This window comes from Marmota marmota, unplaced genomic scaffold (genome assembly GCF_001458135.2).
Source record: "Marmota marmota marmota unplaced genomic scaffold, marMar, whole genome shotgun sequence".
Lineage (NCBI taxonomy): Eukaryota > Metazoa > Chordata > Mammalia > Rodentia > Sciuridae > Marmota > Marmota marmota.
In genome coordinates this window covers 20088368-20104928 of record NW_025999968.1, presented here as the reverse complement: position 1 = coordinate 20104928, position 16561 = coordinate 20088368, and the positions used below count along the sequence as shown (strand labels likewise).

General features: G+C 34.7%; 1 protein-coding gene across 4 annotated transcripts in view; it reads right to left on the bottom strand.

Annotated features, from left to right (window-relative positions):
• Nucleotides 1-16561, bottom strand: part of Dcbld2 (discoidin, CUB and LCCL domain containing 2) — an 82207-nt gene that overhangs the window by 31824 nt on the left and 33822 nt on the right. For all 4 annotated transcript variants that reach the window (XM_048803465.1, XM_015478593.2, XM_048803466.1 and 1 more), the window contains one exon: nucleotides 4468-4605. In XM_048803465.1, the coding sequence (XP_048659422.1) occupies nucleotides 4468-4605 (138 nt within the window). The remainder of the gene's footprint in view (nucleotides 1-4467; nucleotides 4606-16561) is intronic.

Sequence of the window (16561 nt, the reverse complement as noted above, 5' to 3'; positions counted from 1 at the left end):
ATCAGTTACAGAAATTTGAACTCTATTAGAAAGGAGTTCTTTATCCTGCCTGTTTCATTTATAAGTTTATGTAATCTGATGTAAGATGGAAGAAATGGAAAACATTTGCAAAAAAAAGTTAAAGAATGCAGCAATCAAGATTTTTATATCACTACCATTAATTCTAAAAATAATCTATCATATGGCGACAATAACCCTGTCAAATGGGAATATTTTTCAGGCTCGACTGTTGACAAGTCTTAGGCACACTGTTATCAGACTCTCTGAGGCAGAGGCAATGAATGGACAAGTGCTTATGAGTTCCAATGAGGAAGAATGTTAGTATCTACACTGGGTCATTTTGTTTCACAGAAAAATTTAAACTATTTGCTATTTTTCTCCAGAAAAAAAGAAAAAAAAAAAGGTATGCTTTATAATGACCATTACAAATTTTTAGATAAGTGAATTCTAAAGTAATGAGGTTGAACATTACTCTTAAAGTGATGGTTCCATATTCTACAAAGAATTCCAGAATAACCACTTTACAATTGTGCATACAAACACACATAACAACCCAATATGGCCACATTCAAATAAAATGCTGCCTTGAAGACTTGAGCCTTTCAATGCAAATGCAGACATGTCTCCTAAATTCACTGTTCTATAAAATAACTTTAAAAAAACATTTCCCAGAATCCTCCTAGAAATTGGCCATCACTGAAGAGACTAAAAAACAGAAATTCAGATCCCACATCTATAACTTTGAGTCTAATGGTAAATGCTGTTTTTAAGGGTTTGTTTTTGTTTTTTTAAGAATGAAAAAGTAGTAGTAGTTATTATCAAACTAGATACAAAGGTCTGAGCTACCAAGTTTGGACCTCTGAGTGGTTGACTTTGCCTCTTACAGTTAAGACCAGTAATAACTTGGGAGTTTCTCTACATAGAACATCTTAACAGCGGCTGTTAATAGGAATGTCCAGGATCCCTCAAAGGTCCACACAAATCTTTAATTTTTCAGAAAGTCTAGTTAAAATTTCATGGGATTATACCCATTTGGGATTAGAAATACTAATCCTCATATTTATTGGAAGTGTTGACTCATACTTTTATGACTCTTTCCTTGCTACCCAATGGGAAATAGAAATTTTTTCTTTTACTGGTAGATAAACTAGTGAATTCTGGTCTATTCTATTCTGGTCAATTCTACTTCTCAGCAAAACTGGTAAAGAAAAAGGCTATAAACTCCTGCTCAAAGATAATTAAAAATAACACAGAAAAAAAGAAAGTTTTATAAAACTAGACATACTATTTAAAAAGTATAAGAAAAAGCATACAAAACAGAATTAGAAGAGGACACTAGGGACAGTGCCCAAGACATGACAAGGCACCACAGTAGTTCTGAGTTTCATTCAAGAAGGTGTCCTTCTGTCCAAAGTCTTTTATTATAACTCAAATTGCTAAAATAAATAAACAAACAAACAAACAAAAAAACCTCAAAGAAGATGAATCCTAATTCAAAGGGGACTATTCTTCCCTGTAGAAGATATGCTCAGTTGCAATATCTTTAAAAACTGGTATAATTCTGTATTTTGTTCATAAGACAACCTCTTACTTCGATCATCTCTTATCTGGTCTCTTCTAATAGCCATTTAATTGATCTTCCTATATTATTCTTCTCTTTGATCTACTCTTCACAGAGAAAGGAAAATTATAAAAACAAAAATGTAAACCAAGTCATATCACTACTCTGCTTTATCAATTTCTACGCACTCTTGGGAAAAAGCTCTAATCCTTCTATTTTCTATATGACACTATAAGCAAGATCTACTCCTCCACTCACTCCACTCCTGCCACAAGGGCTTTTCCCCGCAATTCCTCCAAAGCTGCTTCCTACCATCAGGTCTTTGCATCTACTGTTCTTTTCCCTAGAATGTTCTTCCTTGTCTGCCTGGAATTTCCAATGAATCCTTCAGTTCTAAGCTAAAGTAGCTTCCTCAGAAAAGCTCAGCTCTTTATCAATTTTCCATCGCCTAAACCCCTCTGGCCTCCTATCATTTATACTTATCATAACCATAACTAGCAATCAGTTGTAAGCCCTATGAAGGCATGATGGTGTATGTCTTAAATACTGCTGTTTCCACAGTACGAAGCATAAACAGGAAATAAGAGAATACAATCTTGCAAAGGAGTCTTGTGCAAAGTAACAAACATTAGTCTACTTGGATAAAACTGTGACTCTATCAACAGCACATACCATGTAGCATTAATGAGTCTTTGCTGGAGTGTACAACAAATAAGTAGCTTTTGAAGCAAGATTGTTCACGCTCTTTTAGTCTCAAATACTCTAAATCTTCAAGTAGATTGCTAAGTGAGGGACATGTTACTTGAAAATATTCACGGAATTCATTGTGGTAGCTATGTTTCCTGAATGGGGGAAAAAAAAAAACCGAGGAGCTCAAACAAAGCCAATCAGCCTTCAAAATACATGAGTCATTTCAAGAAATTGTGACTGAAAGGCCACCCAAGAAGTAATAAGAATTCAACCAGTGTTCTCTAGAAAGATAGTTTAGCCAATTTATTTATGTTCAAATGAAACAAATGTTTGATGAATGGGATAGGATAAGCAAAAAATTAAGACTTCAGGAGACAGTTGTGAAATGAGGATTTCCCAAGATGATTATCACTTCGGAAAGTATTACTATCAAGAAGTTCCTGATTAAAAACCTGAAATATAGCAGCATAGCTATTTATGTTTGGCAGAAAGGATCTGTAAGTCTTCAACATACTGATCCTGTTATCTGAGAGCACTGTCAATTTTTTAATGCAGGCCATTCAGGTCTCTGTGGGCCAAAAACTCCATATATAAATGTCTAATGTAACAGCTTAAAAAAGAAAAAAGAAAGAGATGTTATTTATTTTCTAGAAATATTCATCTTGATAAATAACAAGAAGAGAATGGGGAAAATATGAATCAAAATATCTAACCCACTACTAAGACCAAGAAACTTAAGAATATGAAGCAAATCATTCATATTTTTTAATCTTCTCACCTATCAACCTAAGACTTTCAAGGAGTAAAACTGAAAGAACTGTGACTATTATCATGTCACTCTGTTCTCTAAATTTCCCTGTAGACAATGGGGTGGGGAAGAATGCACTGCGTGTGCTTACAATGGTGCATGAGGGAAACTACCACCGTGTGTGCCTACCATGCTGTGTGCCTGCAGACACTATATATGTCTGATTAGACTTAGTCCTCACAACTGACACATTCACGGATATATGAGACCCTGTGGTGAAATAACTTGCCAAATCAGCAGGCTAGCAAGTGGCTGAGACAGGTTTTGATTTCAGGGACACTTGGTATCTTTCCATAACATCACTATTACCTTAGTTTTCCTGTCTTTGTCAAAACATTAATCATTCATCTAGCATAATGTTTCCATTTATTTTCCTTCCATGTTCCATTCTAACAAGTTTTCTTATTTTCTCTGAGAAATAAGCCTTCACACCTTGTCCCACTGATTATGAATTATGAATTAAGAGAATGCAGATTCTTCTTCAAATAGAGTAGCCTCTATCATGTTCTAAATGAAACTCTTAATGAGACATACAGTGCAAATACCTACCACTGCAAAAGAGAAACAGGTTCTCTATACTCAGTCATTCCCAGTATTCAATATACTCACACCTAGAAGGCCCTTAATAATTGTCTCATGTTTATATATAATATGAAGCTGATTTTTATTTTAGACTATCAACTTAGGTTAATTCAGTGTCAAATGTAAAAATAATCATCTATTTTCTGATTTAAATGATTGTTTTGATATGTCCTTGTACTAGAAATACTTCTTAAACTTTCTCATGATGGTACCCCTAATAGCAAAGGGGAATAAATGCAAGCCATAATAGCCAAAACACATCAGGAATTTCATGCATGACTTCCATTTTATCTTAGAGATTCAGGCAAATTTTTTATTCTATTCTATTTAATAGCCTTGCTTTTAATTCTTTCCCCTTCGAATGCTAAAATTAACAATTCAGAAAATAACTCAGCACTTACCAGAGTACTCCTAGTGGTAGGAGGACCTGCCTATTCTTTGCAAAAAACAGTAACCGGGTCTTTAACACAGAAATATGAAGTCATCAACCATGGGTAATAGAGACTTAAATTGAAAATGGCACACCTCAATAATTCACAGGTATAAAAACAGTTATTAAAGTTTGTGTTCCAATCTTATAAAAGTGAAAAATTAGTATTTCATCTATTAAGGAAAAGGAAGTATGTGGACTTGGTGAAAAAGGTAAGACACTTATTTTTCTGGAATTCTGAAACTAATTTAACTTTGTCAAATTTGTATAAATATTATTGACTATTCAGTCTTTCTATTCTATTCCAATTTCAGATAACAGGAACTAAGAGAAACATTTCTTTTTTGTTGTCAGAAACTGCAAAATTTGGGAACCATTGTATAAGATGAAAATTACCTTGTTTATCGATAACTGAATATGAAGCCAAAAATCCTCGTCCAGAAATATGAATTCCACTCATGAACAGCACTGTAATTTCATTGCTTTTTGATTCAATTGAATGGTTCATTTGCAACCCCAGACCACAATATTTTCCTAGAAATAAAAGAAAATAACATATTTGGTGTGACTTTTATAAAATCAATAATATTTGCAATATATATAAGAGAATCAGAATAATATACCAAACTGGGCATTAATTAGTAAAACCTCACTAGGATGTTTAATGATTAAAAATCATATTACTCTGGAAAAAATAAATAATACTCAAATGATTCAAAAGAAAAAACAGTACAGGGCATTACTGACCTCGTGAAGATTTAATTTTCTATAAAACACACTTGTTCTCTTTAAATCAATAAAAAGGAATGTAAAAGTTAACCTATGCAGGCAGGTAGCCACGAATAAATTGTTAATCAACAGTATTCTTAACGTGCTTCACCGAGGACCTCCTAGATTTGTGGCTTAGGGTAGCCCCTCAAATGTTTTATTGGATTCACTCAAGTTTTTCTTCTACAAATTGTCAGGCTTCTACTCAACCTGTTAGGTGATCATGTCCACTCTTGTGGCTTTAATTATGATTTGACAACTCACAAACTTCACCCTCAGCCTTTTGAACTTCAGATTCAATACAAATAAAAACCTAACTTCCATCTTTAAATGTCTAACAGATATATAAAAAGTTAACATATCCTCATTATATATTTAAGTATTCAAAGAAACAAGAATTAAAGCAAGATATCCATCAATAAATGGTAAAAATGTATTTCCTTTATATGGTTGGTAACTCATCTAACAAATTCTGAATAAGAATCCCAAGAACTGTTTCAAGCTACAGTAATATCTCTTGATTAAAAGTAATGTGGACTTTCAGGGATATCATTCATCATTAGTGAAATGACATTAAAACTAAACAATATACCCAAAAGAATGGTTATAGTCAGAAAGATTGACATCAAGCATTGGTGAAGATGTGAAGAAATCAGAACCTTTATACAATAATGGCCAGAATATAAATTGTACAGTCATTTTTGAAATAGTTTGGCTGTTTCTAAAAGAAGTTACGCAGCTCAGCAATTCACTTCTCCCTCTCATGAGGGAGAAAAACATGTTCACAAAAAGACTATACATAGTAGCACTATTTCCATCTGTCTCAAACTGAAACAATTTGGTCATCAACTAGCTAATGGATAAACAAAATGTGGTGTATGCTCATACACTGGACTACTACTCCTCAACAATACAAAGGACAACACCCATGAACCTCAAAAACACTAGGCTAAGAAGTTGTATGATATTTCTAGAAAAGGCAAACAAAGTAAAAGTGGAAAACATCAATGGCTGTCAGACTTGGGAAAAAAGGGGAACAAAGTTGGTCACATAAGGAACTTTTTAAAAAAATTAACTTTTTTATTGGGGCACTATGCTTAACATAATAGTGGGCTTTGTCATAACATATTCATACCTGCTCATGTGAATGAATGAATGTGTCCTCCCAAATTCATATGTCAAAAATTCTAGCCCCAATATTATAATATTTGGAGATGGGACCTTTGAGGAGAATTAGGTTGTGAGGATGGTACTCTCACAATTCAACTGATCTCAGGCTACCAGCTTTCAGAACTATGAGAAATTAATGTTTGCAGTTTAAGTCACCAGTCAGCACAAACTAAATTCTCTGCCTTACCTAGAACTTTTTTCCCTTCCACACACCACTCACAGTAATAAAATAAATGATGCTTCCCAAAGAGTTGTGAAGTGTTGAATAACAGCATTTCTCTCTTCCTATGAGTGACCCCTGGAAGTACTCAGGGAGTACATAAAGGTCCACAATGGTCCAATCACTCTCCTTTTCAAAACAGCAACAATCCTTTTGCTTTTTCCCTCACTGTCTCGTCAGGTCTCATCCCTTAATTAGTAAATATTTCAGCTTGTTTTTCGATATAAATCACCGAAACATCTTATGTAGAGAGTGATGATTTGAATCATGACCTCTGACTGCCCCATGGCTGCCTTTGCACTGGAAACTGCCTGTGTAAAGGTGCAGATCAAGATGGCCCAGTTGCTATGGTGATGCCCAGCCTGAGAAGGCTCCATGCCAAGGTACAGAGCTATATCAGTCTGAACCTTAAGCTCAGACACCAATTCCCAGGAAAAGAGAATTCTGGGCATAACAAGATAACCTCAATGTCTCACAAGTTTCACTGTGACCTTCAAAGTCTGTCTGCTTTCCTGCAACTTTCCTACAAATAACCTTTTTTTTTTTTTTGTAGTTATAGATGGACGGAATGCCTTTATTTTTTTATTTTTTATTTTTATGTGGTGCTAAGAATCGAAGCAAGTGCCTCACATATGCTAGGTAAGCCCACTGCCACCATGAGCTACAACCCCAGACCCACAAATAATCTTTTGATGATAAAATCTATATAATGAATGTGCTGAGCTAGTTCTGGGTCATTATTCCTCCATCAAAGGATAGTGTGCCACCTGGTTCCAGCTTTCTCTCTGTATGTGTCTTTTTGTCTTTTCTCAATTCCCCATCGCTTCTCATTGGTTTTCTGAATTAATAGCCATACTGTAAGCGGCAATCTTACAATACTACCTCTGTCTTTAACTGCACTATTGTTGAATTTATACCATCTTCATTTTGAAAACTATTTGCAGAGGTTGACTCTATTCTTTCCAGTGTATGATTCTTAAGCCATTTTTGGCTTCAATACATTATAAAAGAACCCTACAAATAGTTATCATCTGATACAGTAGTCTCCATTATCTGTAGTTTTGCTATCCATGGTTTCAGCTACCTACAGCTGACTGCAATCTAAAAATATTAATCTGTTTTGACTCTTAAAAGAGACACAATCTTCATGTAACTTTTATTAATGTACACTGTTGTCATTATTCTATTTTATTAGCTGTTAATCTCTATGCCTAAATTATAAGTTAACTTTATCATACATCTGTATGTATAGGTAAAAACATCATAGTGTACATAGGGTTCAGTACTACCCATGGTTTCAGATGGAGGTCTTGGAACACTTGCAAGAAGAAAAAAATGGTTAACTCTTTCAAATTAGTTTTTAATATTAACTCAGAAGTAGTCTAGTAAGTAGGACAAATATTATTAAATACAGTAATATTTTGGATACTAAAAATTTAAAAATCCTGACCTAATGTTAAAACAAAGTAATACATATTTCATTCTGCTCCAAATATTTTCTTAAGTGCTGCAAATATCTCAAGCTATATACAATAATTTGCTAGTAGCAAAGTCAAATGTGTGCAGAATCAGTGCCCATAACATCAACTCTTAAGACAAATTGGGAATAGGTAAAGGCAAGAGCAATTACATTAAGAAAATATTTACATATTCCAATTAACTCCTCTAAAAGTGAACAACAGATTCCCCTGGTTCAGCAGCACTAGCTGTTCTTTTCCTTTTAAGGACCTAAGTAGGTGTGATTTTATTAGAAGGCTGAATATGGTACTTAGTACAAATACTTCCAGGTATCTAAAAAGAGCATACCCTCCCAGCAGCTAGGGAGGCTGAGGCAGGTGGATTGCAAGTTCAAAGCCAATCTCAGCAAAAGTGAGGCACTAAGCAACTCAGTGAGACCCTGTCTCTAAATAAAATACAAAATAGGGCTGGGGATGTGGCTCACTGGTTGAGTGCCCCTGAGTTTAATACCTGGTACCCCCCAAACAGGATCACATTTAAAAAATAGCTATCATGTGATACAAAGGTGTCTTTATAAAAATTATGTTGTATATACTAATACTAGGGAATCATAAATTATTAGACTAAATTTAAAAGTGCTTTAGGAAAATGAAGAAATAACTGGACAAAAATATAATTTTGAAGTAAAAACAATTTAAAAAGTTAAGGTTTAAAATTTTTTTCAATGGGGAAAGAATCATATAGATACTTGATAAAAGCATTATAATACTTTCTGTGGTGGAAATAAAAAATAAAATAAAAAATGTTGCTTTAAACCACTTGTTCTGTGAGACATAGGTATACAATATTAATTTTTTAAAATAATTGCTAATCTTCTAGGTATTTTAATGAATCTAATGTATACCATGGAAATTCCAGCCCTCACCTCTTATTCCCAGCCTAGATGACTGTTTCTCACCTCCTTTAATCATAGGTTTTACTTATAAGTAGTGTTATTAAACATGAGGCAAAATATTCTGGGAAAGAATAAAGGAAAAATAAATTATTCCTTATCTGGGCATTCTAAATGGTTCATTAATTCCATTTCTGCAGTTTGGCCATTCAAAAGAAGTTACACAGTTCTCTTGCTTTCAAAACAATTATGCTAATTTATACAACAACTATAAATATGGTGAGTCTTTACTTCAAGACAGATTTATTACCATTTTTTCCCTGTTTAAAACTGTTACAAATTTACAAAATGAAAAAAATTAGAATAAAGAGGAAATAGTTATTATCCTTATGTAATCTTATTACAGAGATAACCACTAATAACACTTTGTAGTGCCTCAGCTCTTTCCATCTGATAAATGAAAACAGCAATAGTATTTATGTCATAGGGTTATAATAATTGTTAAATAAATACAAACTTATACAAGTGTATATACACTTGTTCATCTATCTATGTATTAATCCACTCATGCATACTGTCTCTCCAACTGTAACATATGCTACTACTAAACTGAGCTGGATGTGTGGCACATGCCTGTAAGCTCAGAGGCTTGGGAGGCTGAGGCAGGAGGACCTCAAGTTCAAGGCCAACCTTGGCAACTAAGTTAGAATCTGTCTCAAAATAAAATGTAAAAATGGCCGGAGCCAGGCAAAGTGGTACACACCTGAAATCCCAGTGGCTCAGGAGACCAATGCAAGAGGATCTCAAGTTCAAAGCCAGACTCAGCAACTTAGCGAGGTCCTAAACAACTTAGCAATACCCTGTCTCAAAATAAAATACAAAATGGACTGGAGACATAGTTTAGTGGTTAAGCACCACTGGGTTCAATCCCCTTTAAAAAAAAAAATTTTTTTTAAAGACTATGAAACTGATTTTTAGAATGACTATCCCAATTTATTCCTTCTACTCTAGCAGGATGAGATAAAAGAAAGTGGTAATTTGTTATTTTCTTGATTAATTAGTAAAGGAGAACTTTTCCAGTGTGTGTTTACTTTAAAAATTTCCTCTGGCATGTGATCCTTTTATGTTTCTATGGTATTTTCCTGTTTTGTTAAAAAAAAAAATTAAGATTTCTATGTTAACTATATAGCAAAAGGAAGCTATTTAGGTGCACTCCTGACCTAATCAGGCCCTTTCAAAGCATAGTGTTTTCTCCAATGAGTTGCAGAAGTGGAAACTAAAGACACACATGCCAACTGGCTTAGAAGAGAGCACACATCTGTGCTGTGAACTGCCATCAGGGCCACTGCAGGCAGCCTCTGGGAAATGACAACAGTCCATGGCCAATAGTTACCAGGGAAATGGGACCTCAGTTTTACAACTGCAACAAGTGAATTCTGCTAACAACCAGTGAACTTGGAAGAGAACTGTGAACCCCAGACAAAAAATGTATCCCTAGTTGACATCAGTGAAACCCTGAGCAGAGAATTCAGTCATGAAGTGCCCAAACTTTTCATTTACAGAAACTGAGATAATAAACTGTGCTATTTTAAGGTGCAAAATTTGTTGTAATTTGTTATGAAACAAACAGAAAATTAATACAACTGGAAACTTACTTTACTCTATAGTTAGAATACCTTTTTGCATCACTTTTGGATGAGCAAATCTGATGGAAATATATAGCAGAACATGGAATGTATGGCTTAGGATCTGAACCAGCCCACAGATGTATTTTACTTGGCCTCATAGTCTACTGTACAGTTTTGGGCCATATGTTCTTTCAAAAATGTTTAAATTAATTGCCAAGATTTTAAAAATCTGGAAACCTCACATAAATTTTAAATTTTCAGCTTCTCTTTAAAAAATAGGGGAAAATAAAAGAAAACTGCTATAATTTGGATGTTGAATATTCCCCAAAGACCCAGTGTTAAAGATTTGATAATCAGGGTGGTGTTATAGGGAGGCAGGAGAATTTTTAATAGGTAAAACTTGGTAGGAGGTCTTTAGGGGGCATTTACTAAAGAAGATTGTGGGACCCTGGCCCCCTCCTCACTCTCTATTGCTGCCTGGCAATTAGACAAGTGGTTTTGTTCCACCATGCCCTCCCACCATGATGTGCTGCCTTGCCGTGGTCCAAAGCAATGGGACCAACTGATCATGGTCTAGAACTTTCAAAACTGCAAGCCAAAATAAATCTTTTCTGTTTGTAAACCTAATTATTTCAGGTATTCCATTAGTACAGAATACCAAGGCCAGTTTTCCAAATGATTGTATCTAAGAAGCAGCTGAAAGAGAAAGTCACACTCCAGTTTTACATTGACCTATTCCACAATGTCTCCAGATCTGAAGCGCAGTTTTCACTCATCATCATGCTGTTACTTTTCTCATGCCTATTCCATTCCACTCATTTATTCTACCTGCCTAGCCCATGTTACCAGTGAGTTTCTATCTACTTTGTAGAGTTCAGAGACCTTATAAGGTTATCATACCTCTTCCAATGTCCATTAGTCACCCCACTTTCAGTAGATAAGAAACAGTAGCAAAGTAAACTCTGAAAAGATGCTAAAAGGAAATACTGTGTGTTAAAGAGAGGAAAGATGCATCAGATTCAGATAGGCCAGAATGAGAGTTAATATTATTATGAAAATTAAGAAATCTTACTTATATTCTCAACTAAATGGAAACTCATTCAAACTACTAAGAGGTGTACTATGGAGCAATGCTCCTCTTAGGAGATTGTAGCTTAGCAAGATGAGGTGGAGGAAGCAGAGTTACTTGCTAGAACAAAAGCACATAAGTTTTGTCCACCTTCAATAGGGGGAAATGGAGCTTGCTTAAAGAGCATCCATCATAATTTGCAAATAAAGTGATTTAGAAACAATTTCTTAGTACTTAGTATAGTAACATTCCAGTCTCAAAAACAAAACTTGAAATTCTCAAAGAATTTATTGAGTGTATATTATAAGCTGTATATTATAAGGTAGACGCTGGGGATCCAATGATGAAACTAAGTATTGCTCTCAAAAGGCTTAGTGTAGTGGGGTAGGACAAATGCACAGTTGACGTGTCTATCTACAATTGAGATAGAACACATCAAATTTTAGATCTTGACAGAAGAAGCCATTATAGTTGTCAATAAATGTTTAGAGTACATGCCATGATTAAATTACAGCCACCAACAGTTTCTTTATTAAAAAAAAAAAAAAAAAAAAAAAGCACCTTGTGCTTGGTGGGCCAGAGTGATGTGGAGTTGTAAAACTAAACCCCTTAGTGTGATTCAGTGTTCTCTTTTTGAATGACCAAAAGGTCTTCCCATAATGCTTTCTCTTACATTGTTATTGATAATACACTCTTGTTTTTGACTGGAGTTAGCTTTGGTTTTAGCAGTTTCAACAAAGACTCACCAGCTGAAAATAATAGGATAGCATAGACCTAATTTTTTAAAAAAATATTACACAATTGGGCTGGGTGTGGTGGCACATACCTGTAATCCCAGCGGCTCAATAGGCTGAGGCTGGAGGGTTGCTTAAAAACATGTAAATCAAAGATTTATATGTAATCAAACTGCCCCCTCAAATCTCAAGGTCACATTTTTTTTAAATTAAGCAGTTTTGTATATGCAAGAAAATCTGCACCCATAAACCTTTCTTAAGGTATATAACTATTCAAAACTGAACTTCAGCCAATCAATATACACTGGGAAAACTTGAACAAAAATACTGATAGTGAACATTTACTATAATTGCAGACCAGAGAAGTTAGCAAGGGAGTTGAAGAAGAATGATATGTTACATGATATAGGCTATATGTTATGCAATTATAGACTGACTAGAATAAATAGGGAAGAGAAGGGAGAGCAAAGTAGAATAGTTCACTGAATGTAACAAACAGTAGGCAGGAAGATAAAAGATACATTAAAAATGGACAAGTCAGAGCAAAAGATTATGAAAACAGAGACTATAAGCATTAAACACATACACACACACACTGAAAAATAGGCTCTTAATATAATTCATGTGACTTAAAATAGTACAAAAGAATTGAAACAAAACATATCAGTTTTATAAATAAATGCCAAAGGATTTAACTTGGCTATTAATTTTTTTTTTCATTTTGATTCAGAAAGACCCCAAAATATGCTCTATATAAGAAATACATTCAAAATAAAATGATTTAGAAATACTAACAATAAAGGAATGGGCTAAGACAAGTATACCAAGAAAAGAAAATAACAAATAAGAAAGTTGTGCATATAATGTTGATATCAAACAATGAAGAATTCAAATTAACATAATAAAGGACAATGTTTTAATGTTAGAAGTCACAATTTAAAATGAAGATATTAAAATCATGAATATTTATGTAACACAGCAAAAACCTTTATAAAAGCATAAAGCCCATGAAATTCACCAATAGAAAAATACTAAATAGAAGACCAAGTAAATAGAGATACAGAAGGCATATATAATAAAAGAATTGAGATAGAACACATCAAACTTTAGATCTTGACATTAGAGAATAAACTTATCAAGCACACATGGGACATTCACACATAAGCAGTATAGATTAGGTCATAAAGTATCAGTAAGTTCCATAAAGTAGAAATATTTCAAACAATGTTCTCTGACAGCAATATAATAAAATGGGAATTATTAACAATAACAAAGGAAGGTCCTTCTATCTGGAATTAAATGTATTAAAAACTGGGTAAAAGAGAAACCTAAACTCAAATTACAAAATTCCTAAAAAGTATTGATTCAAATGATACACAATATCCATGGAAGGTAAAGCTTAATGATGTAATCAAAGTAAAATTCATAGGCCCAGATGATTTCATCAATAAAACTGAAAGAAGAGTCTAATAAATCAAGTCATATTTTGAAAAAAGTTAACAAAACAGGCAAACAATTAGTTAATATTAAAAAAGAGAGAGGAAAAGGGTGATGATAAGAGGAAAATAAACATTGAAGAAAATACAAAAATAAACATTAAAAAATTATTAGATTCCATTTTCAGATGTTATTGCGAATAAATTTGAAAACCTAGGTGAAATTGGTAATTTAATACAGTTTACTAAAACTGAATCCATTAGGAATAGAAGGCTTAAAGAGATCAATTTCCTTAGAAGAAATTAGGAAAGTTATTTAATAACTACCCTACCAAAAAAGCACCAGGCTCAGATGGTTCCACAGAGTGAAACATTTAAGACTCTAGATTATTCAAATGCTCTATAAAATTTCTCACAGAATGCAAAAGGAGAAAAAACTTCATAGCTGTTTCTCTATGTATGTGTCACATCAATAACTAAACCTGATAAAGATAATACAAAATAAATTATAAGCTAATATGATATAATTTGATTTTGCATAAATATTGATAAATTATAAGCTAATTTATCAATATTTATGCAAAAATACTAAATAAAGCATTCTGAAACATATTCAATCCCTAATTAAAAGACTGACTTACCATAACCAAGTGGTATTTATTTCACAAATGCATATTTGGTTCACTGTTGTGAGTCATCCCATGGGCTGTGCGTGTGAGCTATGTTCATTTGAACTATATGAGGGGACAGGTCTGGCACTGCATGCTGATTGGGCTGTGTGCCTCTCCATTCGTACTGCCTGTGATCCCACACAGCATCTAAGATGGGTGTAACTTACCAAGATGTCAATCAATCTGCTGACCACAAGACATCAAAAAGCAAGACTCCACCTTTGAAATCTTATCCCCTGCCTTATTTGGTAAAGAACATTCCATCAAATCTCCTTTGTGGGTACTCCCTATAAAAATAAAGATATTCCAGGTACACACTCTCTTTCCTAGCTGACCCTTTAGGTCACAGAGCCATCCTACCCTTGATCTGAGAAACTCCTGTCCATGTGTGGTGTGATTTCTTTGCCATTTTCTTATCTTAATGTTGCAGCCAGCTCTTTTGAACCCAGCTCATCTCGTCAGCAGAGGCAGCTGGCAAGAGTTCACTATGAGGGAACCCATTAATATAATATACCATTCTAGTAGATTTATGTTGAAAAATCAGGAAAAGGACCCTCATCAGGAACCAGGTTGGACAGCACCCTGATTTAGTACTTCTAGCTTCAAGAACTTTTGAGAAAATAAACTGGTATTTTTTTAAGGCACCCAATCTATGGTACTTTGTTACAGCAACCCCAGTTAAGTCACTTCCTTAACATATCCACTAAGATCAGAAACAGAAAAGGATGTTCACTATTTCCACTAGTATTTAATATTGTACTTAATTTGGGGTATCAGCCAATGTAATTAGATAACTCGATCACAGGCATAAGAATTGGAAAATAGGGATTAAAACTATCTTTATTTACAGCTGTGATACACCTAGAAAGTGAATCATAAAACTGAAACAATAAAAATAATGAGTAAAGTAGCAGAATATAAAATCACCATACAGAAACCTAATCATCACACAATTAGGAACCAGTTAAAAGATACAATGTCAAAACAAACACAAAAACACCTTCATTTACAAAGTAAAAATATCTAGGAATAAATTTAAGAAAAAATCCTACATGAGAAAGCTTAACACTCCTGAAAGATATCAAAAAACAGCTGTTGTTCTTGAACAGGATGACTTGACATCATAAAGCTAATTTATAAACAACACAATCCTAATAAAAATACCTACAAACTTTTTTATATAAGTTGATATTAACCTTGTTATGGGTAAATAAACAGGCAAGAATAGCCAAATGAACATCTCTAAAGACAGACTAGACTTGTCAGGCATTAAAACATACCATAAAGCCTCTGCAATTAAAACTGAGGTTCTGAGGAGAAGACCTCCACAAGACGGAATCAAAATAACTGGAAAGCACCTGCATTGATATCAAAGTCAGTAACTGCAGGAGAAAGTTGAAGTTCAACAGAGTACAGAGACTTGGAGAAACTCTGAGACTTTGAATATTGGAATAGAAGGTGAAAAAAGGAGCATCCCAGCACTGATCACATGGCAGAGAGTGAGGGGTAGAGATGAAAAGGGAGAGTCCGAGGGTCCATCATTAGCACACAAATCAGCACTTGCAAAGCTAAACTCTAAACTGACAGTAGACCTGGGATCTGCACAGCAAACTGGTTCTACAGAAATACTTCACCCATCTCATGGTACTGTAACAAACAGACATCTTGAGAAAGCCTTATGGGAGCTTACTGTTTGGGGAATCAAAGGCACCTGTATTTTCTTCTCCAGGTCCTGTTGGCAATATTACTGTATTTATGCAGTAGGCAGCTGCCCTGAGAGTCAGTTTGACACAAACCTGCTGAGAATCCTCTGCAGTGGGAAACTGAAGTGTGACACATAAGGAAATAGAGGATGCTTACCCTTTAAAACCTATGGTCTAGGAAGCCAGATGCAGGAGTCCAGGGGAACATGCACTGGCACATGATTTTTGTGCAGAAGCCATCTCCGGACACTAGAGATATGAGAGGTATCTTCCAGGAGGCCTGCTGCCCCCAGCACAAATACTTGTGACTCCAGGGCTGCTCTCCAACTTCAGGGTACATGGCACAAAAGGCCTCAGAGTCACTGATATGTTTAGTGTCCCTTATCAGCTCTGCCCTTAAAGTGTGAAGGGCACTGGAGGGAACGGCTCCAAACAAGTTCTATACTCTGCACTAGCTTGGTGACTCATATGGCCAGTTCTCAGTGTGCTGCCAAAATAACTTCAGAGTAAAACTTAGCCTGTGAAGCTCTGAGTTCCACTCACTTTTGTGGTGTGCAGGGCAGCTGAGAGATATTCTAACTGGCTCTGGCCACAAACTAAAAAAGAAAAGAGGGATCAAAAACCTTAGCCTTTGTTCTCTTCCCTAGAACTGAGCCTAAAAGGACATCTGTACAATTTGTGAATATCTACTCTTATCCACACAACTGAGCACCTCAGTGGAGGAGAAATATTTGGCGGGGG